The 25,993-nt window shown below is 44.7% G+C and overlaps 3 protein-coding genes and 1 non-coding gene across 4 annotated transcripts; 3 read left to right on the top strand and 1 right to left on the bottom strand.

Annotated features, from left to right (window-relative positions):
• Positions 1–54: 54 nt before the first annotated feature.
• On the top strand, positions 55–5,473 carry pick1 (protein interacting with prkca 1). The gene is made up of 13 exons (XM_053443705.1): positions 55–224; positions 703–767; positions 1,083–1,194; positions 1,289–1,417; positions 2,232–2,298; positions 2,420–2,509; positions 2,603–2,656; positions 2,807–2,869; positions 3,031–3,164; positions 3,320–3,412; positions 3,519–3,569; positions 3,697–3,841; positions 4,205–5,473. Exons 2-13 carry the CDS (start codon positions 727–729, stop codon positions 4,468–4,470), a joined length of 1,245 nt encoding a protein of 414 aa, XP_053299680.1. The 5' UTR covers positions 55–224; positions 703–726; the 3' UTR covers positions 4,471–5,473.
• Positions 5,474–6,148: 675 nt separating this feature from the next.
• On the top strand, positions 6,149–6,221 carry trnar-ccu (transfer RNA arginine (anticodon CCU)). The gene has a single exon. It is a non-coding gene; the product is annotated as a tRNA-Arg (tRNA).
• A 247-nt stretch (positions 6,222–6,468) lies between these two features.
• On the top strand, positions 6,469–10,975 carry plbd1a (phospholipase B domain containing 1a). The gene is made up of 11 exons (XM_053443686.1): positions 6,469–6,620; positions 6,960–7,182; positions 7,270–7,353; positions 7,666–7,807; positions 8,130–8,264; positions 8,762–8,906; positions 8,992–9,192; positions 9,459–9,599; positions 9,682–9,867; positions 10,025–10,131; positions 10,232–10,975. Exons 1-11 carry the CDS (start codon positions 6,557–6,559, stop codon positions 10,406–10,408), a joined length of 1,605 nt encoding a protein of 534 aa, XP_053299661.1. The 5' UTR covers positions 6,469–6,556; the 3' UTR covers positions 10,409–10,975.
• Positions 10,976–16,227: 5,252 nt separating this feature from the next.
• Positions 16,228–25,531, bottom strand: gucy2ca (guanylate cyclase 2Ca). Its single transcript, XM_053443664.1, has 27 exons — positions 25,318–25,531; positions 24,140–24,252; positions 23,490–23,557; positions 23,111–23,329; positions 22,897–23,015; positions 22,637–22,736; positions 22,439–22,550; positions 22,203–22,347; positions 21,903–21,988; positions 21,692–21,809; positions 21,498–21,579; positions 21,106–21,199; positions 20,662–20,724; positions 20,498–20,569; positions 20,298–20,402; positions 20,055–20,141; positions 19,751–19,883; positions 19,256–19,393; positions 19,043–19,131; positions 18,793–18,884; positions 18,424–18,582; positions 17,474–17,666; positions 17,177–17,351; positions 16,962–17,060; positions 16,721–16,815; positions 16,549–16,625; positions 16,228–16,435 (listed from the first exon to the last, which is right to left on the bottom strand). Exons 1-27 carry the CDS (start codon positions 25,529–25,531, stop codon positions 16,228–16,230), a joined length of 3,255 nt encoding a protein of 1,084 aa, XP_053299639.1.
• Between the last annotated feature and the right edge of the window lie 462 nt (positions 25,532–25,993).

The raw sequence follows: 25,993 nt of genomic DNA, 5'->3' as shown, positions 1-25,993 counted from the left end.
GGTAAGTTGTTTGCCAACCGCTAGTAAACACCAGAAGAAGAACCACAATCACTAGGAACTACTTCCGCTTCGTTGCCGGAAGTGACAAAATAAAGTAAACAGAGCAGCTGTCAATGGCCTCGGAAATTCACACAGTTCCAGAATAAAGGGACAGAAAGATATTTTTTCTTTTAACTCATAACATCTGACGTTTTTATGAGAAACTGGTGTGAGCTCTGACGAAGGTAAATCGTGTGTTGACGTTTCTAACCAAGTGGAGCCTGCTGTTAGCCTAGCAGCTAGCAGCTAATTAGCCGGCGTTAGCAGGCTGTTTCCCTGTAGCTCGCTCCCGTGCAGTGGATTTGTGTTAATATCTGAGTTTGAACCAGTGATGTCATCGCAGTGAGTTTGGTTTACACTGTCTCAGTCTCATTTTACAGGCTAACCACAGGTAGTTAGCATAGGCTGCTATATGCTAGCTACCAGCTGGAGGTCCACCTGCTGCAGCAGCTGGCGTCTCCTCATCCTCCTCCTCCTCTTCCTCATCCTCATCCTCCTCTGTCCTGATGAAGAACAATCACTTGCTTCTTTTCCTGCATTTGATAGATGCTGCCAGATTCGATAGAAGCTGCCAGATGCTTTGACAGACTCCTCTCACTTTAAACCACTGTCTGTGTCAGTGGTTGCTCATCACATCAGTCTGTGTGTTGTGTTCACCCTCAGGGACAGGAGCGACTCTGCCCTGCGATGTTCACAGACATGGACTACGAGCTGGAGGAGGACAAGCTGTGAGTGTTCACTTGTTCATGATCTCTGCCATTCAAGCAATTCACTGTTTTTAAATCTATATGAATCTTTACAGCATTTGTTCATACACTAGCTATTTCTCTCTTTATTTAATTCATTATTTATTTTCTATTCTTTTATTCTTTTCATGATCTGGTTAGTAAGTAATTTGTATTGAGATGAATTAAGAGTGTCGGCTTGTTTGTATATCAAGGAATTAAGAGTTGCAAACTATAAGTCTGTACTTATTAGAATTGTCCAAGAACAGCATCACATATATCCTGCAAATCTCAGTGTGTCATCTTTCTCCTGAACAGAGGGATACCAACAGTACCTGGTACTGTGTGTCTGAAGAAAGATCCTAACAACCTTATTGGCATCAGCATTGGTGGGGGGGCCCAGTACTGCCCTTGCCTCTACATTGTCCAGGTCGGGAAAGAACAGGCTCAAAACAATATTTGATCAGGTCAGATACTCTTGTTCTTTGGTACCTTTTGTAAATGTGGTTGGTGTCGTCTCCCAGGTCTTCGATAACACCCCAGCAGCTCTGGAGGGGACGCTGGCAGCAGGCGATGAAATCACAGGTGTGAACGGGAAACCAGTGAAGGGGAAGACTAAAGTGGAGGTGGCCAAGATGATTCAAGTTGTCCAGGTACTCAAGCTCTGGAGATCACGGTTCATAGTTATTAATAGTCCTGAGCACCATTAGGATACAGTCAGATAGATTCTGTGGATTCAAGGTCTAGAACTTGGTCGGCTGTATAATATACCTTCACTACTTGATTAATGTATGAGAAGAATAAGTAAATAAATATAGACAATACTGTAGAAAATGTCTGTGGGTAAGTTTTACGAAATTAAACACTAATTAAATTGTCTAAGTCTGCTCCACTGGGGATGAATGAAAAGATATATTCATAAAACAAATAAATCAATAAAACATTACTCACATTTTGTTGTATCCGACTCTGGTTGTAGATTTATCAGTGAACAGTCCAACACTTTACTGAATGGGTGCACACCCGCCACTGGACTGTGGAGAAAAGGGACTTAACTGCCCAGCCAGGCCGAAGAGCTCATGACAATAGCTGGCAGCATTCGGCATTACGTCACATACACAGAGCGCCTGTGTTGTTTTAGCAGCCATTGTTCACACCCACAAAAATTCCCTGACTTCCGACACGAGGGATTAAAGAGAGGGTTCAGTGTTGGAATTAAAGGATTAGATTGTGCTGCTGTTCCCCAGTCGATGCAGATACCACATGTGAATTTCACCCACGGCGTCATGGCGCTAGAAAAGTTTGAACAAGTTTAACTTTACCACGTTATAGAAAATTCATTAAATCTAAATAATTTATTATAGTTATATAATTAAACAAGTGGGAGGGGTTATTTTTTTATTTTCTAGATATGATCTCTTAAATGTGTGTGTTTTATTTGTTGTTGTTTTAACTATGTGTGTTCAGGGAGAAGCAACAATCCACTACAACAAACTGCAGGCAGATCCAAAACAGGGGAAGTCTCTGGATATAGGTATCTCCTCCAAAATACTCACTTTGAATCCCGAACCATGACTCTGTTTTTTTTAATTCCATGTATTTTAATGCAGTGCTTTGGATAAACATACATAAACACATGTTGATGTGTGTTTCAGTGCTGAAAAAGGTCAAACATCGGCTGGTAGAGAATATGAGCTCAGGCACTGCAGACGCTCTGGGACTCAGCAGAGCTATTCTCTGCAATGGTGAGATTATTATCATGATCTTTATTTATCTTTATCTTTAGTTTTTTCATATATAATAAAATAATGCTTATGGAAATGAATGGTGCTTTGCAGATGGACTCGTCAAAAGACTGGAAGAGCTGGAGAAAACAGCAGAGCTCTACAAAGGTAAAGAATTATCTAATAAGGAAACTAGACTTCAGTTACTAGTCTAGTTAAATGTGATAACTAAAACTCTAATATCAGTAATTCCAGAATCATTTGAGTTGTGGTTCTTTGTGGAAATCGGTGTGATGTTGTTCCCTTGTTGGCCTGCAGGGCTGATGGAGCACACGAAGAGGCTGCTCAGAGCTTTTTTTGAGCTTTCTCAGACTCACAGAGGTGAGTCACACTGATCAGAATCAGGAATACAAAAACAATGTGTTGTTCAGTTCATCTTTTCTAAAGAGACAGAAAAACCCAATACAGATCTTCCTTGTAGATATCCTCTCAGTGTTAGTGTCTAATATGTCTGATTGGTATTTGATTACACGTCTTTTCAGCGTTTGGTGACGTTTTCTCTGTCATCGGCGTTCGAGAGCCCCAGGCGGCGGCCAGCGAGGCCTTTGTGAAGTTTGCTGATGCTCACCGCAACATTGAGAAATATGGAATTCAGCTGCTAAAGACCATCAAACCCGTGAGTACAGTTAAGAGTTCGGATCTGATCCGGTTTCTCAAAGAGGAAAGTGATTATAGAACTGTGAAGAACTAGAGAAAGATTCATAAAACATTATGAATTCAAGCAGAAAACGGATTACTTAATCCAACTCTTCATTGTGTCTCGTTGAACAGATGCTCCATGACCTGAACACGTACCTTCACAAGGCCATACCGGACACGAAGCTCACCATCCGCAAGTACCTGGATGTGAAGTTTGAGTATCTGGTAAAAACACAGCTTTCTTCTTCTGGTTCAGTGTACAACATACAATTACTAAACATTTTCCCTTTAAATCAACAGATTAATTAATCTAATCTCTCGTCTCTTTCAGTCGTACTGTCTGAAGGTGAAGGAAATGGACGATGAAGAATACAGCAGTATTGTGAGTAATGATTCAAAATAATCAGTCAAATGTTAAAGCTACCAAACCCCGACTGAGCACATGAGCTGTGTCATGTATTTTTTTAATGTTCTCAAATGCAGTGTGAATAATGTGCTTGTTTCTACAGGCCATCGGAGAGCCTATGTATCGCGTGAGCACCGGTAACTACGAGTACCGCCTGGTGCTGCGGTGTCGGCAGGAGGCCCGGGCCCGCTTCGCCAAAATGAGGAAGGACGTCCTGGAGAAGATCGAGCTGCTGGATCAGAAACACGGTCGGTTATCACGTCAGGAAGTATCACAGATCTAAAACAGGATATGTGAAGTGAAGAGGTTGTTGAGTAAACAGGCAACACATGAGAATCTTCTAGATTTTTGACTTTATATTTGTCATTCGGGACATAATATCATACCTACCTATTTTTCGCCAGGATAATCATAGTATAATATTGTTCTATTGGCACAAATACATCATTAAAATGTATGATTAGTAAGTTATTGCAGCCATGTCATTGATACAATCTCATGATTTCAGCAAAACGTTTTTAACAGCTTATTTCTTTTCCTTTCCTTTGCTGCTTCTCCTCAACAAGTCAGTTTTAAACCCCGTCTCTCATTTGCTCCTCCTTCCTCCACAGTCCAGGACATCGTGTTCCAGCTGCAGCGCTTCGTCTCCGGCATGTCTCACTACTACGACGAGTGCTACGCCGTCCTGAAGGAGGCGGACGTGTTCCCCATCGAGGTGGACCTGTCCCGCACCATGATCAACTACTGCAGCCAGTCGCTGACCTACACGGAAGATGAAGAGGAGGACGAGGACGGAAGAGGCGGAGAGGAAGGAGGCGGCGGCGGCTCGGGCGGTCAAACGGAGAACGGCGCCGAGAAACTGGTCGATGACGAATGAGAGTGTGTGTTTTTGTGTGTGTGTGTGTTCTTGTGGAGATGAAGTCCAACATTTCCCCCAGCAGTGATCTTTGCAGTGCAATACGGCAGCAGGAATGGTTAGAATGGTTTTGGAAAGGTGGAAACTACTGAAACGAGCTGTTATCACGTGGTAGGCTTCTCTGGTGGCGTTTTACCAGAACACGTTTTGATTCTCAGCTTTTCTCCTTTGCTTTGTAACATGACTGTCTTTCACAAAATGAGGTCAAACAGAAGGAAACTGTATCTGAAGCTTTGGAGTAGGAACCATTATGAGTTGTGCCTTGGTAGCTCTTAGTTTATTGAAGTGAAATGGATCTGAGCTGTTATACTTTAACTTTTACATTTTGATTTTATTTCTTCAGCATCAAAGTTAGAAGGAACTTATTTAGCTCCAAGTAAAATATTATTTTGAGGTGAACAGTGTCACAACAAAGAAATTATTTTCTCCTCCCCATAACAGAAACTGGGAAATGAACCTGGTGTTGAAGTTAGTGACTGGCGCAGACATGACGTCATGGTGGATTGTGGGATACAAACACTACATGTAAATACGAAAAGCAGAACGGCTTTAAAAATCACGTGTGTTGTATTTTTTCTCTCTCGTCATTCCAACTTTATTTATTATACTTTTCAAAATATACTTGAAAGTTCTAAAGGGAAAATATTGATTCTATATTACAGAGAATATAATTATTTAATCGTGTGTAATCTGTCTTTTATTTTGTCTTCTGAGGATTAAGATGATTTTGGGCATTCTCATGATTTGTTGTGTAGTTTGCGGCGACCAGCGGGGGGGGGGGGGGGGGCAGCCTCACATCATGTGAAGGATTTAAAAGGATTGTTTAATGTATGGTTTTTGTTTTTAACTGGAAAGAAACGCATCAAAGGGACCTGCTGTGTGTTGATGTCTTCTGTTGCACAGGTTGGCTCATAAACGGCTGAAGCAGATTTGTTTTGTACCACAAATAAATAACTGTAACTTCCGTGTTTGGTCTGTTTGAATGAGGATTGAGAGTTAATGGGAAATATGTGTATTATAAAACAACACACACTTATACACTTGTGATGTAACCGTGACTTCATTACATGGCTTACTTTTATTTCCTGGACACTAACTCAAACCTTAAAACATTGATTTTACATCACAGGGACTTGTTTTTGTTCCCATAAGGAACACGAGTCATTCAAGAATATTAATTATCTTTCCATAACATGAGGGAACATGAGAGAAGAACGATGAGCAGCAAGAAAAAGCAAATAAATACAATGAAATAAAAACAACAAAGCAACAGTATCTCAAACTAATCAAGGATAAAAACATTAAAAGTATAGTTCACAGAAAAATGAAAATCCACTCGTCTACTCACCACAATGCCGATGAAGGGGGGGGGGGGGGGGGCTGTCAATGGTGATCGATTCTGCAGACGTAATAAAAGAACAACAAAATTAACATGCCTCCATGCTGCTGTCTCCGCAAGCCCCGACATTCATATTCGACCGGAAACGAGGTCACAACAAACCCTGTAAAGTGTCAATGACGAGTCACAGGTGTGTGTTTGTTGTGCTGCACGCACGTACACATGCACGCGCAAAAAAATAGCTAAAATACCTTGTTTAATTGGTTTAAATATTGTCCATACTGCACAGAGTCTTACTGAGCCCCAGTGGCCTAATGGATAAGGCACTGGCCTCCTAAGCCAGGGATTGTGGGTTCGAGTCCCATCTGGGGTGAAGCGTTTTTTTTTTACCGCTGTGTTAAATCTATTATTTTTATGTAAATGATTTATATAACCACAGTGTCTCTGTCATATATTACCATATATAACCACATTTAACCACAGTGTCCCTCTTACTATATATAACCACAGTGTCACATCGACGTTTGTCTTCTTCCCGTTTCCTCTGACCTGCAGCCAATCAGGACCCTCCCCTCTGCTGCTGCTGGCTTTAACTCCTCCTCCTCAAGACCAGACGCTTGGTTTCACTCCTGAATCACTTTTTGTCTTCAGCTCCCAGATCCGCTCCTCAGCCTCCTGCCGCCTCCTGCCGCCTCCTCCCCGTCAGCCATGCTTCAGGCCTGGAGTGTGTGTGTCCTCCTCCTGCTCGGGGCGAGCCTCGCCGCTGAAGACAGTAAGTAGGTCGAGTCCCATATACAGTCTGTGGTCGAGTCCCTGTGAGTCTGTTGTGTAAGGACTCCCTGTTAGCAGCTGCTTGGAATCAAGGAGGTGTGTTCCTGATACAAGAGTCCTCCTCTGTTAAACTTTTTCAAATCTCTATTTAGTTTATACAAATAAATCCGTGTCAACATATAAAAGTGTTTCATTTGTGTGCTGTATGAGTGTTTGGTTATTTATTGATGTGTGTACTTTCTATACGTTGTACAGGGAAGCATTGTGTCTCCCTCTGTCTGAGATGTGATGTACAAATTAAATGATTTGTTAATACTTGTGTGATTCCCCCCCCCCCCAGAGATGACAGCAGCCACCGTGTACTGGGATCCGCTCCAGAAGTCCGTCCTGCTGAAGGAAGGGGTTCTGGACCCGGGCGGGGACGCGTACGGCTACCTGAACAACACCTTGTCCAGGACCGGCTGGAGCGTCCTGGAGATCCGGGCCGGCTACGGAAAAACCCCCGAAACCGACGAGGTCACCTTCTTCCTGGCCGGATACCTCGAAGGCTTCCTCACCGCCCAGTAGGACCAGTGCTCCTCTGGTCATTTCACAACAGCAACATAGTACAACATGCATTTAATTCATATTCATGTCCTCTCCCTCCACAGGCAGATGATGGACAACTACATCAACATGTACCCGCAGCTGATTCACGACCCAAAGATCCTCGGCCCGGTTCAGAGTTTCATGGAGTTAGTCTGTTCCCTTTTCCTTTTTAAAAATGAAAAAGCAGCCTCAGTTCTTTAGAAGACAGAGTCCCATGGTCACATAACTGCCTCCATATTTCATATCCTCTTCTCGGAGAGGTGCGGTTTCTGTCCGAGCTCAGAGTTTAGCTTCCCTCTTGACTTCAGCAAGAAGAGGAGAGCATATAGGTCTTGAGTGGTTCAGAGGATCAATATTTCTCTCCTTCTTATTCAAGTAAATCTATAAACGTCATACAGATCTTTGACTTTGAGAGCTCAGTGTTTTTAAAAGGTTTTTCGTGGTTCTTGTGCTCGTAGGAAGCAGGACTCGTGGGTCAGGGAGCAGGTGAAGTCCAACAAGAGCTCGGATCCTCTGTGGAGACACGCCGGCTTCATCGTGGCCCAGATGGACGGACTCCAAGCCGGAGCGAGAGACTGGGCCAAGACACAAGGGAAAAAGGTTTGGAGGCCCTGAGACGTTCACATTATTTCATGAGCAGATATTAAATATTGTTTTTGTGGACTCTGATATATAAGGTTTAATGAGGTCGGCTTCAGGAACCACTTTAGGCTTAAACAAACCGAGAGAAGCGTGAAAGCTGACAAGCAGCTGCACGATTTCAGTGATTTTGAATATTTTTTCTGATTCTCATTTCATTCGATCAGTTGTTTTTCACAAGTCTTATTTCCGTGTCTGTCACTCTGAAGGTGTCAGTACTGGTCGTTTCTTATTTTCAGACTAACAGCTGTTTATCTGGTGTCTCTCCCCCCCCCCCCCCCAGCCGCTGTCCCTGTTCGCCGTCCAGTTCCTGAGCGCGGTGGGAGACCTGCTGGATCTGATCCCGGCCCTGGTCCCCGGCTCCCGACTCAGAGACTTCAAAATGCCGGGGATGGGACACTGCTCTGCGCTCATCAAGGTGGGAGGTTAGAACATGTTGTGGTGAAAGGCCTGTGACACAACTCGCATAACAAATACAAACAACAACACAAAGCACAGGGTTTTATATTTATATTTCAATCTGGATTTACTTTGTTGTTCCCGAACTTCCCAACAAATGAACTCATTCGTTGAAAACCACATCACATGTTTCCAACAACACAACACTTGACACTGAAATCCAGTACGACTATTATCCATAGTGGTTTTGTATCATTTCATCCACGCGTCCCAGTAATGGAGCCGAATACTTAGTGTGTGATTTTAAATTCCATGGAAATCCAGTTTACAGCTCTGCAACAGGAGCCTTGATCTCTCTCCTCTCGACCCCTGAGTATTGTGCTGATGTGCCGTGTCGGATATTTTCACTTTCCTCTAATCAAAGTCACACTGACACAAATTCCAATCATTTCACAAGACGCACAATCTCCTGTTCAACCCAGAATCTCACCCCCTCTTTCCCCTGGTCCTCCTCAGATGCTCCCCGGCTTCGAGAACCTCCTGTTCGCCCACTCCAGCTGGTACACGTACGCTGCCACCATGCGCATCTACAAACACTGGGACTTCCACGTCGCCGATCCCAACACGGCCACTGGGAAACTGTCGTTCAGCAGCTACCCGGGTGTGATGGCTCTTCGAAGAGTGAAATCACAGCCATTCGTTTCTTCAACAACAGCTGGATTGTGAAGCTTGTCTCCCTCCCGCAGGTTACCTGGTGTCTCTGGATGACTTCTATCTCCTGGGCAGCGGTCTGATGATGACCCAGACCACCAACGATGTGTTCAACTCCTCCCTGTTTGAGTCGGTGTCCCCCCACAGTCTGCTGGCGTGGCAGAGGGTCCGGCTGGCTCACAGTCTGGCTCACACCGGAGAGGAGTGGGCCCAGATCTTCTCCAAGCACAACTCAGGTGAGTGGATCTGAAACAAACTGTTTTAAAGACTAACAACAGAGATGAATGTCAACACTGAACATATCGGCGAAACAATAAATGTAATAAAACAACACAATTTTATATCAGAAATTGCCGGGGTAGATTTAAATTTGGGATTTTTAGCGTTACAGAGACTCAAAACCTACAAAACACAAACACTGAGATCTGACCCCTGAATCTCAAGGTTCAAGCTAGTTTCTTACTCCTGATTTGAGATTGGTAACGAAGTCCCTCTCTTCCAGGAACCTACAACAACCAGTACATGGTGTTGGACCGGAGCAAAGTGAAGCTGGGCCACAGCGTGGAGGACGGAGCTCTGACGGTGGTGGAGCAGATCCCCGGCCTGGTGGAGTTCTCCGACCAGACGCAGGCTCTGCGCAGAGGTAACCACCGCTCTTCTTTTCCCCGTCTCCTTCAGTTTTTGTTTCATTTGTTGAGTTTCTCTTTTCCCTGTTTAACCTTTAGGTTACTGGCCGTCCTACAACGTACCTTTCCACGAGAAGATCTACCTGCTGAGTGGCTACGGTGAAATGTGGAAGGCGCATGGAGACGACTTCTCCTACGATCTCTGTCCCAGGGCCAAGATCTTCCGCCGGGACCAGGCCGACGTCAAGGACCTGGACTCCTTGAAGCACATCATGAGGTTCAACGGTAAATAAATATCCAAATCTAGTGAATTTTAAACAAAAAATAAGGTAAAATCATGGAATACACACAAAAAGCATTGATTTGAATACATTTCAGTAAAGATCTTCTTATCAGCCTGGACATCTCTCGTGGTCACTGTCGTCTGTTTGCTTGATTTCAGACTACAAGAAGGATCCATACTCCAAAGGCGACCCCTGCAAGTCCATCTGCTGCCGCAATGACTTGAGGTCGGAGAAGCCTTCACCGGGAGGCTGCTACGACACGAAGGTTCGATCCCGTCCACACAGGCACCGTCCTGCTGTCAGAGGTCACGTGGGTGGTGTCAGGTCAGAGCTTCACATGTGTGTGCGTGTTGTTCTCCGTCCAGGTGACAGATTTCCAGATGGCGGAGGACTTCCGGGCGGAGGCGGTGAACGGGCCGACCACGCAGGACGGACTCCCGCCGTTCATGTGGGACAAGTTCAGCAGCATCAGCCACCAGGGTCTGCCGCAGCTCTACAACTTCACCTTCGTCAGGATGCAGCCTCTGCTCTTTCAACCGTGAGGTGTGAGTGAGTTTGTGTGTGTGTCTGTGTGTGTGTGTGCGTGTGTGGGGTACACCCTTCTTTCTTTTGTGATTTATTTATCTGCTGCTGCTGCTAAAACATCAGAACAACGTCCCACCATGTTTTCACTTTAATAAATAGATTCATACAAAACTTCCCTCCGCCTGATAAAATGCTTTCGATCTGTTAAACTGCCATTTTGATCAGATGTCTCAGGTTATGATGAAGGATTTTGTTTTTGTTCCTGCTGCCATTTGTGCTTTGAGAGTTGCTTTGTGATTTTTATGAAATGCATCAATGCATATTAGTCGTGTCTTCTTTTTTCTAAGAGCATCCACGAGTGAAACACTATCGAGTGAATAAAGACGATCAGTCAAACTCAGGGAAGTTGATCTTTTCTGCCGATGTGATTTAAGAGCATCTCATTTTCTACTCTGTGCAGAATGAAAATATTTCAGGTTTGTATTTTTTGTATCATCGTGTGTGAAATGCGATGCACATTTTTTTTTTCATGCTATGATTTCGTCTGTTTATATGTTTAATAAAGTTGAACTGCTGCAACTGTACCGTCCTGTCTTTAATCTGTTTACCATCACATCCCTGCTCTGATTGGCTCACTGGACCAATCCCCCCCCCCCCCCCCCCCCCACATGAATTGTTAAAATGTAGTGTTGATTAGAAAGTACAGATAATTGCTGATACACTCCTGATCAAAATCTTAAGACCAGTTTAAAAATGTCATGAATTTGCATTTTGCACTGTTGGATCTTAGGAAGGTTCTAAGTAGAGCTTCAAAATGCAAAAAGAAGAAATGGGAACAAGAGACCAAAAGTTGTGAGCAGGCAATTTATTGAAAACAACAATTTAACTGAAGTAGGCTGTTCATCAGCTGATCAAAAGTTTAAGACCACAGCCTTTAAAAGCAAAAATCTGTGCAAAAATGTGGATTCCATGTCATTTCCTGTCAAGTAATCACACTGTGAAGATCTCTTGATGGCAAAGGCAAAAAAGCTCACCGTCTTTGAACGTGGTAGGATTGTTGAACTGCATAAACAAGGCCTCTCACAACGTCCCTTCGCTGCTGAGGCTGGACGCAGTAAGACAGTCATTTTGCATTTCTTAAAAGATCCTCAGGGTTATGGAACAAAAAAATCAAGTGGCATCTCACCGGCGCTGAGCCAAAGGATCCGAATGGCTGTCCGTCAAGACACGGGACGATCCTCGTCCCAAATTAAGGCCATTACTGGTGCTGACTGCAGCCCAGTAACCATCAGACGGCATCTGCGAAGGAAGGGCTTCAAAAACAAGAAACGTCTTCAAAGGCCACGTCTCCTTCAACGCCACAAAATTGCCCGTTTAGACTTTACAAGGGAGCACCAAACATGGGACATTCAAAGGTGGAAGAAAGTTTTATTCTCTGACGAGAATTTTTTTTACCTTTCTACGCGGCACAGTGGAGGGGGCGCCATCATGATCGGGGGTGCTTTTTCCTTCAATGGAACAATGGAGCTCCAGGTTGTGCAGGGGCGTCAAACAGCAGCTGGCTATGTGGAGATGTTGCAGCGGGCATCCCTCATGACTGAGGGCCCTCGTCTGTGTGGTGACGACTGGGTTCTTCAGCAGGACAACTTTCCAATTCACAATGCCCGTCTGACCAAGACTTTTCTCCAGGAGAACATCATCACTCTTTTGGACCATTCTGCGTGTTCCCCTGATCTTAATCCAATTGAGAACATTTGGGGATGGATGGCAAGGGAAGTTTACAAAAATGGACTTCAGTTCCAGACAGTGGATTCCCTTCGTGAAGCCATCTTCACCACTTGGCACAACATTCGCACTAGCCTTTTGGAAACACTTGCATCAAGCATGCCAAAACGAATTTTTGAAGTGATCAACAATAAAGGTGGAGCTACTCATTACTGAGTCAGTTTTTGACACTTTAATTTCTGTTTTAGGAGTTTTTTTTTTTTTTTTTTTAGCTGTGGACTTTTGATCAGCTGATGAACAGCCTACTTCAGTTAAATTGTTGTTTTCAATAAATTGCCTGCTCACAACTTTTGGTCTCTTGTTCCCATTTCTTCTTTTTGCATTTTGAAACTCTACTTAGAACCTTCCTAAGGTTCAACACTGCAAAATGCAAATTCATGCAATTTTTTAACTGGTCTTAAGATTTTGATCAGGAGTGTATATGTTGGAGAGTTAAAGTGAAAAGTACCTGATGATAGAGCCACTTATATACGTGAAAATATGCAGTAAATAAGTAAAAGTACTTTCTTACATCCCACTGTTAGTAACACATAACCAGTTAAACAATGTTTAGTCCAAACTGAGGAGCTTGAAGGTCAGGACCCTGGTTTTCTTAAAACAGACACAGTCAGTTCTCTGTGTCCCCAGAGACACAGAAAGATTCAGCCCCTGTTCTGAAATGGAGGAACTGAAACATCTGTCAGGCCTTCGTTTCTGAATCCTCTGAGTCTCAGGGTTTTTTCTTTCCTGAGTCACAAACAGAAGTTCAGAGGGAGGTAACGCTGCAGCAGCCTCATCCTGCTCCTCCTGCTCCTCCTGCTCCTCCTGACCAGCCATGGCCAAGAAGATCTGCTCTGCTGGACGCAAGTGGGACAACCTCATCGGGGACTGCTTCCCCAAAGAGACGGAACTCGGAGACAAGACCCAACCATCAACAAGTGAGACTAATCCCTCTCAGAGGTTTTTACTTTTCCCCTGAACAGGGCAGCTGAACCAAAGTCTGGTTCAGTCTGGACGTCTCTTTGTAGTTGCTGGTTTTAGACCTAAATGGTTTGACCTGAAGCTCCTTCAGTCCACGTTTGAGATGCTTATGTTCCTCCCGACTCTCACAGCTGGGTTGTGTTCTTCTTCTCCTGCTTGATGGAACAATTTAAGGGATACGATTTTGTTCTGTCATTTAGTTGAGGAGGCAGAGAGTTCCCATGTGTTCAAGCCTGGATTCTCTACACCTCTGCTCCTTCAGGAACAAACTGATGCTGTGAATGTTTGTGTCGATATCCCGGGTGTCACAGAAGCTGAGAGACGTTCTTGTGTTTCCCCTCAGAACCGCCTCTCCTGGCTGTTGTGGACCAGGTCAGGGACCCGGCGCTGAGTCCGGTGCTCTGGATCTTTGTGATGCTGGCCACAGTGGGATCCATCTTGGTTCTGGCTCTGTGGCTCGTCATATACAGACGGACCAGACCCAGCAGAACTCCAGGTAAACACAACTGGACTAAAATAGTCATATAAGATTATTCTTTTAAGCTTTTCTGCTCCTACAGAGGTACATGGTATTGGTAAGTATTAGTACTGCAGTTTTCTTGTCTTGATGACCACTCAATATATATAATATTATAGTTTCTTCCTCAGCTGAGGTGCCACCCCTCCACAACATATTATGTAAATCAGTCGAGTATCTTTTGTGTTATCAGGCTAAATAACAAACTGAAACACAGATGAGAACCTTGTGTCCTTGTTGGAGGTGATAATGGAACTTTAAACACTTAAACTGCTGTAACTCAGTTTATCAGATGCTTTTATGTGACAGTTAAACCAAGGGATCAATTAATTCTCCATTTCCTCAGTGAAGTGTTTTATATTCTGCCAGCTTGGCTCATCTAGTGGTGAGTGTTGTGCAGGAAGTGGGGTCACAGGCAGGCAGGTGATGGAGTGTGACGCTCTTCGCTGTAGAAACTCCACTGTTTCTGTTCTCGTCTTCTCGCTCGTCCCAGGGGTCGGCCCCACCGCTCTCTCACCGGCTCTTCTGCTGTGAACACACATCCGTTGGTTACGCAGGAGGAACAACGTCCCCACGTCGCCCTGAAAACACATAAACTGACAAAAGGACACACAGGGTCGATTGAGACGTGTGTCAATAGACGTCTGTCCACAGGACCAGCAGGAATGTGACATGTAGATTAGCAGAGGGAAGGAATTCAGCTTCATCTGCTCAACTGTTGTGAAACATTAGTTTTACTCGTGATGTAATGAAGGAGCCTGAAGCTTGTATTTCTTCTTATTGACCTTTCATTTTCTGTATCATTTAACCAATTGTGGTTTGATATACAAATATGGTATCGCAAAGAAATCCTCTGATAGTCCGTAAGTATTTGACTGTTTTGAGTAGTAATGGAGCCACTTTGCCTAAATACATACATAAATACATTGACATGACAAACAGGGAACATGTTTATGTTAAAACTTTTAAATTAGTTTGTTTTTAAATGTCAAAATGGCCCATTTTAATAATACAATGATCATGAATATATATATTTATCTGTATCAGACTGTACATAAAGACTATATCTTTATATCCAGTCTCTGATCAGTACACGGATCCTATCACATAATATTCAGTATAGATACTCAGAGACACTCATGCTTCTGTGGTTTGTGTTACAGATCCTGAACCAGGACAGGAACCTCCTCAGAAAACAGAACCTCCAGCCTCAGGTCCCCAGCTGCCAGCAGAGACAACCGGTCTGACAGAGATGTTCCAGAGAGCCGGGGAGGCCTCGGCCCCCTGTGCTCATCTGTACCCGGGGGCCCAAGCCCACTCCATGTGGGAGGAGGGCTACACTGCATGTAGGGGCTCTGCAAAGCATGATGGGAAAGAGGAGGACAGAGGGCTGATGACGAGGGGCCACAGGATCCCACTTCCTGCCACGGAGCTGGGTGGAACTGTACTGGTTACAGCTAAAACTGTGTAAAGTGTGTGTGTGTGTGTGTGTGTGTGTGTGTGTGTGTGTGTGTGTGTGTGTGTGTGTGTGTGTGTGTGTGTGTGTGTGTGTGTGTGTGTGTGTGTGTGTGTTTTACAATGTTTCCCTCACTGCATGCAATGTGCACATTGAACTGAGATGTGATGCAATATCCTTCTTACTTTCCTCTTGTCCTCACATGTTTTATGTTTTTTTTTAAATAGTATAGTTAAATGTATTTTACTGCAAAGACGAGACAAACAAAGAAACTGCTGTGGAACCGTTGCCACGTGTCAAACATCATTTAATAAAACACAGAACAAAAATCATGACAGAAACATTTCCTGGTGTTGTGGCGTAGAGGAGAAATGTTCTTGACACATACTGAGTGGATCCAGCAGAAAATTCTATTTACACGGTAAATAATTTAGTCAAACTTCCTCAATCAGTGAGCGTCCAGCAGAAAAACATGGAAACAACAACAGAGAACTTTTTTAAGTAAAGTCAGCAAGAGTCCATTTGATATATTGGATTTCTCGTTTTCAGAGAACTGACTTTACCTGATTCAGTTTTTTGAGAATTAGAAAAAGTTGTAGTATCGAAAATAACTCTATGGTAAGACAGTAAATAATAAAGTGACGAGTCTCGCTACAAAACGATGGCCTGTTCCACATACTTAAAATATATATATATATATATATTGCCTGTTTTTTTCTCTTAATGTCCTTTTGGTTGTTCCATACTTATTATAACAGCAGGTGTGTGTGAAACTGGGTCAGTGCCACAGAATCAAGGAAGAATAAAGCTTGTCTATAACATGGATTTGTGCTTTTAATGAAAAACAAGACAATGTCATGAAGTGATGAAGGATGTGGGGTTTGTGAGAAGTGAGAGGAATCGATGTCGGGCTAGAAAAAGAGACACAAACCCATTAACAGCTGAGTTTATCGCGACATGAGGACATGGAAGTCTCACCTTCATGGTCCTGCTTGTTCCACAGCTGCTCTCCAGCCACTCGACCCCCTGGTGAGCAGAGCTGTCCCGTTGAACCAGCTGATTCAGACAGGACACACACTTTTGCAAAGTCTACTTCCAGATCAGGAGTTCTGGTGGAATCACAGGAAGGTGCTGGGGTTGTCAGCGACCGCCAGGTGGAAGTACTCCGGCTGGCCGTCGCTCCGCAGGCTGCCGCTCGTCTCCCTGCGCCGGACCTTGGTGGACAGTGTCTTCCTCTTCTCCACGCCCTCCTTCCCACCTCCTGTCTTCTCCAGGCCGGACACTATCATCTCCGCCAGGTCCTGCTGGAGCCGCTGGAAGTTCTCCCTGAGACAGAAGCATCAGGATTAATTCAGATTAAGGATGTGCGTGTGGGAAGATGCAACATTTCACATCCTCAGCATTTATCATGTAGTAGATGTGTCAGTAGATGAACTCACGCTGTGGGTGGTGTCGGCAGGTTGTATTTCCCCCCAGTCACCCCAGTCAACCAGTACGTCATCTCTTTGCCTTTACCCTGTAAATCATTTACACACGCACACACACAAAGGAAATTAAACCAGGAACCACCATCTGCACAGTTTACACTACACACAAAGAGCCAAAGCAAACCTTCAGGTACGTCTCTCCTCTCTGTTCATATTGAAACTCGCAGTCCGTCCTCTGCAGGATGCTGATGGTGGAGTGGCTCACGTGAATCCTCAGAGCTGGAGGAACAGAACAAGAGATCATCAGAGAGTCAGACTCTCATCTTTCTTTCATTCTGTGGGAAAAGACGACTAGGATCTGCGACTAAATCACAAATACAATGTGTAAGAGTGTGTTATTGTGTTAAAGTGTGTGTGTCTCTTACGCAGGCCTGTGGACTCCATGCGTGAGGCCGTGTTCACTGTGTCTCCGAACAGACAGTAGCGAGGCATCTTGTTTCCCACCACTCCTGCCGCACAAGGACCTACACACAAAGACACACAACCTTCAATCACCTCAACGTCCTGCTCCCTGATAAAAGTCTGTGACAATCTGTTTGCTGGTATATAGTTTATATTAATCAAGATTAAAAGCTGTTACCTGAATGCACACCGATGCGGATCCACAGGGGGATCCCAGGCAGGTGCTGCAGCTCAAACGTCCCCACAAAGGACAGGATGTCCAGGGCCATGTGAGCGATGTCCACTGCGTGCCTGTCGCCGTTGCGTTTTGGCAAACCTGACGCAACCATGTAGGCGTCTCCTATCGTCTCAACCTGAGAGACAGAGTATAAAAAAACGTTTTTAAAATCACCCACACACACCAGGTAACCTCCACTTCTTCATAATACAGCCAGACCTGTCAGTTGTGTGTCTGTGATAACTTTGTCTCAGTAACCTTATAGACGTCGTGGTGGTCCAGGATGCTGTCAAAGTTCTTGTAGATGTCGTTGAGCATGTCCACCACCTCCATGGGGGTGCTGTAGTGGCAGAGGGTGGTGAATCCCACGATGTCGCTGAAATAAACTGTCACCTCCTCGAAGAGCTCCGGCTCCACTCGACCCGTCTCCTTCAGTGACCGCACCACAGGGCTGAGGACAGGGAGACACTCCATTTATCAACAGCTTCTAGTGACATGAAGACTGCTGTCAGGGACAAGGACTGGGGGGGGGGGGGGGAATATTGTTTTGAATCATTATACATCTTTGAATTATGTGTAAGTTTTTGCTTTTTTACTTGAAAAGAGTCCGGGATATGTATTCAAATAAAAACAAGAGGTCGTATGCTTCCTCAAAACAGATTCAGTCTAGATAAAAAAAAAATCCAGACTCATACGAGTTCCCTGTGACCTTTGACCTCTGTCCACTGAAATCTAAACCAGTTAATGTGTGAGTCCAAGTGACAACTGGTTAAAATTTAAAGGAGTCCAGGTGTCGTGAGGCCACCGTGGCCTTTGACCTTTGACCACCCAAATCTAATCAGTGAGTCTAAGTGAACATTTGTGCTGAGTTTAAGCCTTAAGGAGTTTTTAAGATAATGTTTTCACAAGGGAAGAGAGGGGTGGTGTTAGGTCACTTTGACCTTTGACCTCCACATTCTAATCAGGTCGTCCTTGAGTCCAAGTGAATGTCTGTGCTGGATGTGATGGGAAGAAGAAGATTAACCTGGGATCAAATGGATCAATTCATTATTAAGTCAAAGTGAACATTTACATCATCATTTCTCTATGGCTGCTAAATTGTCCCTTGTGTCTTTAAAACTAAAATGCTTTACACAGCTGGGTGAGCATTCAGGGGTTTGATTTTCAACATTTGACCGAGGTCCCTGTCTCCAGCCACGCTCTCTCACCCGGGCAGCAACATGAAGTTGAGGCGATCGGCTCGGTCCCTCTCAGCTTTGTACAGACACGTCCTCTCCTCCACCAGACGCTCCAGAGTCCTGGAGTAGTTCTGCAGGCGACGGATCAGATTGTCCATGTACGTCTCCGTGGCTTGGTTGTGCAGGTTACTGAGGAATACATATATATATTTAATTACTCACATTATTCATATTCCTCATCATGCAAGAAGAGAGCTGCATTAATTGACATGTTATATGTCCCAAAAATTTGGACACCCCTGTCTATTCTGCCACTGCATAAAAGTGTTTATGTAATTAACCGTGTTGTATGTTAGGAATAATTAAAACACGCTAAACAAACGTGTGGGTTTGACGTACCTGAAGATCTTACCCAGAGTTCCCTCTATTCTCTTAAAATCTGGCCTCCGCTCGGGGTCTTCATCCCAGCAGATCTTAATGAGCACATACAACTAAACACACACACACACACACACACACACACACACATACACACACACACACAGAGAGAGAGAGAGAGAATCAGAGGGGTGGAGGTTGTTCTCAGTGAGTTAACATCAGGCTCAGTGTGTGTGGCTGCCTCCTCGTCCCTGTGCGGAGGCGGACGTACCTCGATCTCGTTCCCTGACGCGCTGTCGAAGTCGAGATGAGGTCTGAACATGACCACGTCCGTGGGATACTGAACTCTGTGGATCATCTCTGAGGAGTCAGACCAACATCAGGTAAACAAGGTGAGTGACATGTTGTTGATCAGATGGAATAAGTGTTTCTGTTGTGTTGTTTATAGTAATATGATATGATATGATATGATAGTGTGATATACCAATAATATCCGAGCAGTTCTGTGTGTAGAACGGGTCTTTCCTCATGATGATCTCATGGGCAATGATGGCGTAGCTGTAGACATCACCTTTCTGAGACACCCCGCCTTTACGGAGATGCTCCGGGGCCGTCCACACATCTGAGAGGAGAGGAGAGGAGGAGAGGAGGAGAGAGGAGGAGAGGAGGAGAGGTGATGAGAGTAGAGGAGAGGATGAGAGGAGGAGAGGAGGAGAGGAGGAGAGGAGGAGAGAGGAGGAGAGGAGGAGAGGAGGAGAGGAGGAGAGGAGGAGAGGTGATGAGAGTAGAGGAGAGGATGAGAGGAGGAGAGGAGGAGAGGAGGAGGGTAGAGGAGAGGAGGAGAGGAGGAGGGTAGAGGAGAGGAGGAGAGGAGGAGGGTAGAGGAGAGGAGGAGAGGAGGAGAGGAGGAGAGGAGGCTGAGCTGTTGGTTCTCAGTGTTTACAACCGTCCATCTCGATGATGGAAGCTTCAGTCTCACCTCTGCCTGGTCTCAGGATGGTGTGGCAGCCGAAGTCGGTGATCTTCACCACCATTCGGTTGTCCACCACACAGTTGGTGGACTTGAGGCGTCCGTGCACGGCAATATTACTGGAGTGGAGATAGGACATTCCCTGCAGGAGAGAAGAAGCATGGAAGGACTTTTATAATCTGAATAAATACTGCTGAGAGGAAAAATGAATCCTGTATAATAACGTGAGAGTGAAGTTAGATTCCTATGCGGTCCGTCATAGAGAGGAGCTAAAGGAACACACATGTACAAAATGAAAAAACATTTTACTAACCTTTGCTATGTCATACATGACTGAGATCTTGAATTCCATATCCATGAAAGTTTTGTCAGGGTAGGAGATCATGTCGTTCAGAATGGTCTGGAAAAAAATAGATAAATATCATTTTTGCTACTGTGCTGTGCTCAGTTTATGGATCTGTGTGTGTTCTTTAAACTGTGTCCATCACCTGTGTGTGTGTGTGTGTGTGTGTGTGTGTGTGTGTGTGTGTGTGTGTGTGTGACCTTGTGCTCTCACCCTGAGGGATCCCCGCTGACACAGCTCAAACACCCCGAACACTCCGTACTCAAACTTCACCGTGCCGTAGAACTTGGTCAGGTTGTAGTAATCGATGCGCAGCAGCTGAAAGGTGAAGACGAGGCAGGAGAGGAGAATCAGTGAGGAGGTGAAACTAGGTCCCGGTGCTCTGCTCTGTAACAACCTGGAGGTTTTCTCACGGTGTTGAGCTCGATCTTCTGGTCCTCGTTGAAGTCGCCGTCTAAGTGCTTCAGCTCCTTCAAGATCACCGGCTGGAGAAGAGAGAGAGAACACGTCACACTCTGAGAGATCAGGCTCCACGGGATCAGCTGATTCTTTCTTCTGGCAGGTTGGATGCTGGTACCTTCTTGTCATATCGGCCTCGATGGGAGAAGTACTTGCTGTCCTTCCTCTTAACTTCATCTATCTGTTGTACAAATACACACAAAGTACAGGAAGAGAAGAGAAGAGAGTGTTACTCACACAGTACCTTCTTTATGGTGACACTGGGTGACTATTCAACATTACACACAAATATTACTGTTTTACACCTAAAGTACCTTCCTAAAACTAAAGTAACTATAATTAAAAGATATAAATATATATTTTCTACTCTATTACATTTCAGAGGGAAACATTAAATTTAAACCAGTGGTTCCCAAATATTTTGTCCTGTGACCCAAAATAAAATAAAATAAAATATAAAGAGAGTTCAAAATAAGTCATGTCTGCTTAATACTACTACTACTACTTATAATAACAATAATAATTATTTATTATAATAATGTTTGTGAGGGAGGCCATCTACCTTCAGTGAGACTTCCTTCTCATCCAGTGGACCAATCAGGAGCGGGTTGATGTGAGACCACTTCTTCTGCATAAGACGTTCTTTCCTGTTCTGCCTTTATTTTTTAAACACACACACACACACACACACACACACAAACACACACACAAAGAATGAGTACAGGAATTACAGAAATATGTTAAAGCTACGTAACAAATTTTCACTAATTCAACATCAAATTCAACATTTTTATTGGTTTCTCAGAGAATAATTCATGAATCTTGATGAAGAAGTCAGACATATTCAGAGGACTGATATATTTAGGAGTGTGTGTAACTTGATGCAGATCCTAATAAAGCCTTGTGTGTTGTCTAATAAGAATAAAGTGCACGTGACCCCTGTCTCCTCTCTACCTGTAGAAGATGAGAGCGATGGCCGTCACCACGATGACACTGAGACTCAGGACGATCACAATCACATCCTGCATATTCAGACCTGGAATCAAACAGTGGCCTCATCAGCACAACATTCACAGTGACTCCTGGAACAAAGAATATCACTGTACCATCACATTTATCTCATTTTGATTATATGTTATTTGTTTTACTGTGTGGTCTCTCTGGCTTGTCCTGAGGCAGTCGGTTGTCTTTCCACCACAGGATGGGGTATAGGTTGGTCACTCTGGATTCATTACGTGACGTATCGAACGCTAGCAGGGTTTCATACTGGAGGTGAGACAGAGCAGAAAAAAAAACAAATGTTGACCTTCACACCGAACTCGAGCTAAGTGGCCACAGTGTCCACGGCAGGAGTCTCACCCTGCCGGTGATGGGGGAGGTGTAGAGCATCGAGAAGTTGGCATCTCTGTCGCCGTATTCATCGAGCACGTAGTGTCCTCCCATACCTGCAAGAACCAAACACACACACACACTGATGTAAAACAACCGAACTTAACTCGATGAGTACAGAACCTTTAACTAATCTTCATAATGGAACAAATGACTGCATACAAATTACACTGGTTCAGGCTTTGCTTCCTTTACGTTCTACCCCCACATGTGTTTGGTTTGTGTTCACTCATTTCACTTTGCATCATAACACTGGTGTCATGTACGCACCGTAAAAGGAGGCGTTTCCAAACGGGTTGAAATTCAGAGGCACATCTCTCGAGGCCCTGTTCTGCTGCTGGCTGAGCATCCGTTCTCTGAGCACTTTGCCAAACAGCAGCGTGCCGTCGTGGTACCCGGCCACGTAGTCATTTATCTGCTCGGCACAGTGGAAGAGAGAGAGTCAGACGCCTGCACCACGGTGGAAACTCCTTCCTTCCCAGAGTTGTTTGTGAGTTGCAGCTCACCGTGTTGTTGTACGTTGTGTTAGATTCGGAGCTGTAGTTCCTCGGTGGCAGAGTGATCACCAGCACGTCCCTCATGAACTCATTGGACATCGTGTTGACATGATAATCAGGACTGGAGGACGGGAGAGAGAACAGAGGATTCATGTAGGACGGTTTCAGTGTAAAGGCAAAAAAGGCAAAGTCGTGGCACAGGCTTACTTGTAAATATCGAGGAGAAGGAAAATGATGTCCGGGTCGACCTGGCTCACACTCCTCTTCGCTGAGGCGATCTCATCACGGCTCCCACACAAGATGAAAACTGAAATACATAAACCAGTTTCAAGAGGGAGAAAACGTTTGAGCTGTTCTACTTTTCCAGTATCTGTCCAACATCCACTCTCATTACAGAGAGATATACTGTTTTCAGGTCTTCAGGGATGAAGCTGACAAGTTACTCAAACAACCTAAACACTACCCACTGTTGCTGAGTCTATTCGTGGTGGTCAGGGCGTTCTTCAGCTCATCGCCACCACGCAGCATGTGCCTGTTGGTCCCTGTGGCAAAGTTGGCAGAGGGGGCCTCCAGAGCGTTGATGTACCTGCAGAGATAAAACAAAAAAGATCACTGGTAGATGCTGGAGAGAGGCGAATGAACCGTGGTCTCCAAAGTGACCTGCAGCCCGGGGCCTCTCACCAGAAGCAGTCCTCGGTCGCGTTGCTGGACTTCTTGTAGACGTAGACGGTTTTCCACGGATCTTTGAACGGCAAAGTTTCGTTGATGAAGTTGAGCAGCATGTCGGAGATCTTGCGAGCCGGAGGCAGGATCCGGGTCAGTTTGGGCTTGTAGTCGCAGGAGAGGCCGAAGCTCCCGGCGGAGATGATGGGGATGCTCAGGCTCAGGCCAAGTTCATCACTGAGGCAAATGACAAGGGGTCGTTAAGTGTGGGGTACAACCTGTGTCTCAATTCAGGGGCTAGGGGGTTAGGGGTTAGGGGTTAGGGGTTAGGGGTCAGGGGTTAGGGGTTAGGTGGTCCCTGAATTGGAGCTATAGAGAGAAAGGAAGTCATACTCACTCCACTAACTGGAAGGTGGCGTAGGTGCACGAAGGCCCCAGCATGACGCATCCGACTTCGTTATTATCCTGCGTGATACATGTAGTTATCGTGTCATCAGAGGTTTTATCAGTGCGCCACTCAGGGTTTAATAACAGCATGAATCATCAGTCTGTGATTTCAGTGGAGTTGTTTCACCGTCAGTGGCCCAGAGGTCTCACACAGGCGGATGCAAGAGCCACAACACAACTGCAAAGGTGACAACACAATGGAAAACACAACCACTACAGAAGTGAGTGACTAGGGACAATGAAAATGGGCTCATGGAGGTTTTACTCTACAGGTGATTGGATGAACGCACCTGAACCGAAACAACTCAACTAGACAAACAAATTGACTTCACTCTTCACCTCACTCGCAGAAAGTGGCTCTGCTCATAGAAGAGTCAACATCCATTGTCCAGCACTTCTATTGTGGTTGTGTGTCCATTGTGTGACTTTTGCATTTGCGGGTTTATGTTGTGTGAGACGTTAAAACATTCAAATGACTCGTGTTGATTATACTTTTAAATGCCACCGATCAAATAACACCAGGGGCCTGAGGAGGTTAAACTTTGTTATTCGTGTCCACTTGTCTGTTCACAGAAGCTCAAATTTTTCCACCACACTCACATAGAGCCTCTTGAGTATGGCCACTCCCTCACAGGTGCTGCTGCCACAGCCCTGCCGGTTGTACACGGTGGTGTCCACGCCGCTGAAGTTCGCCGTCAAAGTGAAATTTAACTCTGGAGTTATGGGAACAAGATAACAAGAGTAATTAATAAAAAAAAAATTAATGACCCCTTTAACCGCTTCAATCTTATCTTTGTTTAGATTAGAGTAAAGTGATGTATCATGCTCTGTGGGGGGGGGATTTTGGAAATGAAAAGAAGTAATGAAAAGTCATAGTTTTAGGATATTGATTTAAATGCTTGACTAAAACCAAAGTCTTGCTAAAGTCTCCTCTGGTTCGCTGGTCAGGAATCAAACCTACGCACTTTTTTTGGTGATGACCTCAATGACCTGAATTGATCCATAACTCTGAGTTTGAAAAGTTACATTTAAGAGAATTGTTATTAAAACTTTTAAGATTTTTCGTCAGGTTCTGTTCTGATCTCATTAACCTGAACATCACAGTTTATTCTTGCTGCTGCTGCTGTTTGTATTTAAAGATTATTTAAAAGATGCCAATTGGCTGAAACATCGGTGGTTCGAATCCGACCAGGAACTTTAGTTTTATATCACATGTCCCTTTTCTGTCTGTCCTCCATGCATGTTTCTTATCTGCTTCCTCTCTGGTAACACCAATGTGTCAGAAAGCTCTCTGATTATTTAGGATTTCAAACGGCCGTTATCAAAAAGCTCTTGATGGAAGTGGACAGATGTACAAACCAGAGCAATGGAACATAGTGTTTCCATTAAAGCTGTAAGTGCAGTTACTTCCTCCTTTTAGAGGAGATGTACCATTTCATTTGTTTGGTACTTCTCTCCACATCCTCGTCAGCCATCTCGGTGGCTTCAGTCATAATAACAAAACTGCCATTAAAAACAACATATCAATAACTCAACCTGTTAAAATGTATTAGAAATTAGGAGTCTGTGATTATCTAGTTTTATCTTTATCTAAAATAGGAAATAGTCCAAAACAGATCTCATCCATACAAAAAACAGTTTGGGCTGCATCTTGACTGACGAGCTCTTCTCTCTCTGTTGAGTGTCACTCTTATTATCTGTGTTAGTAGACTAAGAATTAAGAATTGTTCTTATCTGTAGGATCCACTGAGATTCATGCAGGAACTCTCAGTCCATACCGTTGTCAATGTTCTCCTGTGTGTCCTCCTCGATGGCGTTTTCCACAGCCGCCTGCACCAGAGGTCGACTCCACTCGTACGTGTTGTCCTCCAGCAGAACCACATTGATGGTGTATTTACGACGGGATGACAAACAGTCGTCCAGCATCTTGTGGCCGACCACCCCCCCTCCTATCAGCACTGCCAGGTAAAGTAAACTGTGTGCGCTGTGCATCTTGATCCTTGGGATTGTCCTCGTCCGCTCAGAAGTGTCCTCCACCGTCTCTACATGTCAAGGAACAGATTCAACTCTGCTCAGATAAAAGAAAGCTGCTCCTTACGTTTGTCCGCCTGAGCAGATCCTCTCCATCGACAGCGTACGTCCAGAAACAGAAGGGAACTCCTCGTGGACCAAGCAGAACTTGATTCAGTCGTCCAGCATCCAGAGAGGAGAAGAACATAAACTTCAATCCCAGATATATATTGATTTGAGCCTCTTTCAGTAAATATGGCCTGAGGACAAGAGGAGAAGGCTCCACAGTTCCTCCTCTGCTGCGAGACGGAGATCAATAATCCTCCACCTTGGTACTGGCTGGTCTACCTGTCCTGCATGTGTTAATGAACAACTGGGTGGTGTCCATGCACCAGTCAGAGGGAGGGTGGGGAAGGAGGGACTCCCACACCCCCTCTGGATTGA

Source organism: Pleuronectes platessa, chromosome 16, assembly GCF_947347685.1.
Source record: "Pleuronectes platessa chromosome 16, fPlePla1.1, whole genome shotgun sequence".
Lineage (NCBI taxonomy): Eukaryota > Metazoa > Chordata > Actinopteri > Pleuronectiformes > Pleuronectidae > Pleuronectes > Pleuronectes platessa.
Note: the sequence above shows the minus strand (reverse complement) of the source record. Positions and strands in the feature narration are given on the sequence as shown.

Excerpts from the sequence above, each read along its gene's own strand:
- pick1 (XM_053443705.1), top strand. The coding sequence starts at position 727 with ATGTTCACAGACATGGACTACGAGCTGGAGGAGGACAAGCT. Across the intron at positions 768-1,082 it reads GAGCTGGAGGAGGACAAGCT|AGGGATACCAACAGTACCTG; the intron begins GTGAGTGTTCAC and ends TCTCCTGAACAG. Across the intron at positions 3,165-3,319 it reads TGCTAAAGACCATCAAACCC|ATGCTCCATGACCTGAACAC; the intron begins GTGAGTACAGTT and ends CTCGTTGAACAG.
- plbd1a (XM_053443686.1), top strand. The coding sequence starts at position 6,557 with ATGCTTCAGGCCTGGAGTGTGTGTGTCCTCCTCCTGCTCGGGGCGAGC. Across the intron at positions 8,265-8,761 it reads ACTGCTCTGCGCTCATCAAG|ATGCTCCCCGGCTTCGAGAA; the intron begins GTGGGAGGTTAG and ends GGTCCTCCTCAG. Across the intron at positions 9,600-9,681 it reads GACGCAGGCTCTGCGCAGAG|GTTACTGGCCGTCCTACAAC; the intron begins GTAACCACCGCT and ends TTTAACCTTTAG.
- gucy2ca (XM_053443664.1), bottom strand. The coding sequence starts at position 25,531 with ATGCACAGCGCACACAGTTTACTTTACCTGGCAGTGCTGATAGGAGGG. Across the intron at positions 21,989-22,202 it reads TGGAAACGCCTCCTTTTACG|GTATGGGAGGACACTACGTG; the intron begins GTGCGTACATGA and ends TGGTTCTTGCAG. Across the intron at positions 21,810-21,902 it reads CCTCCCCCATCACCGGCAGG|TATGAAACCCTGCTAGCGTT; the intron begins GTGAGACTCCTG and ends TCTCACCTCCAG.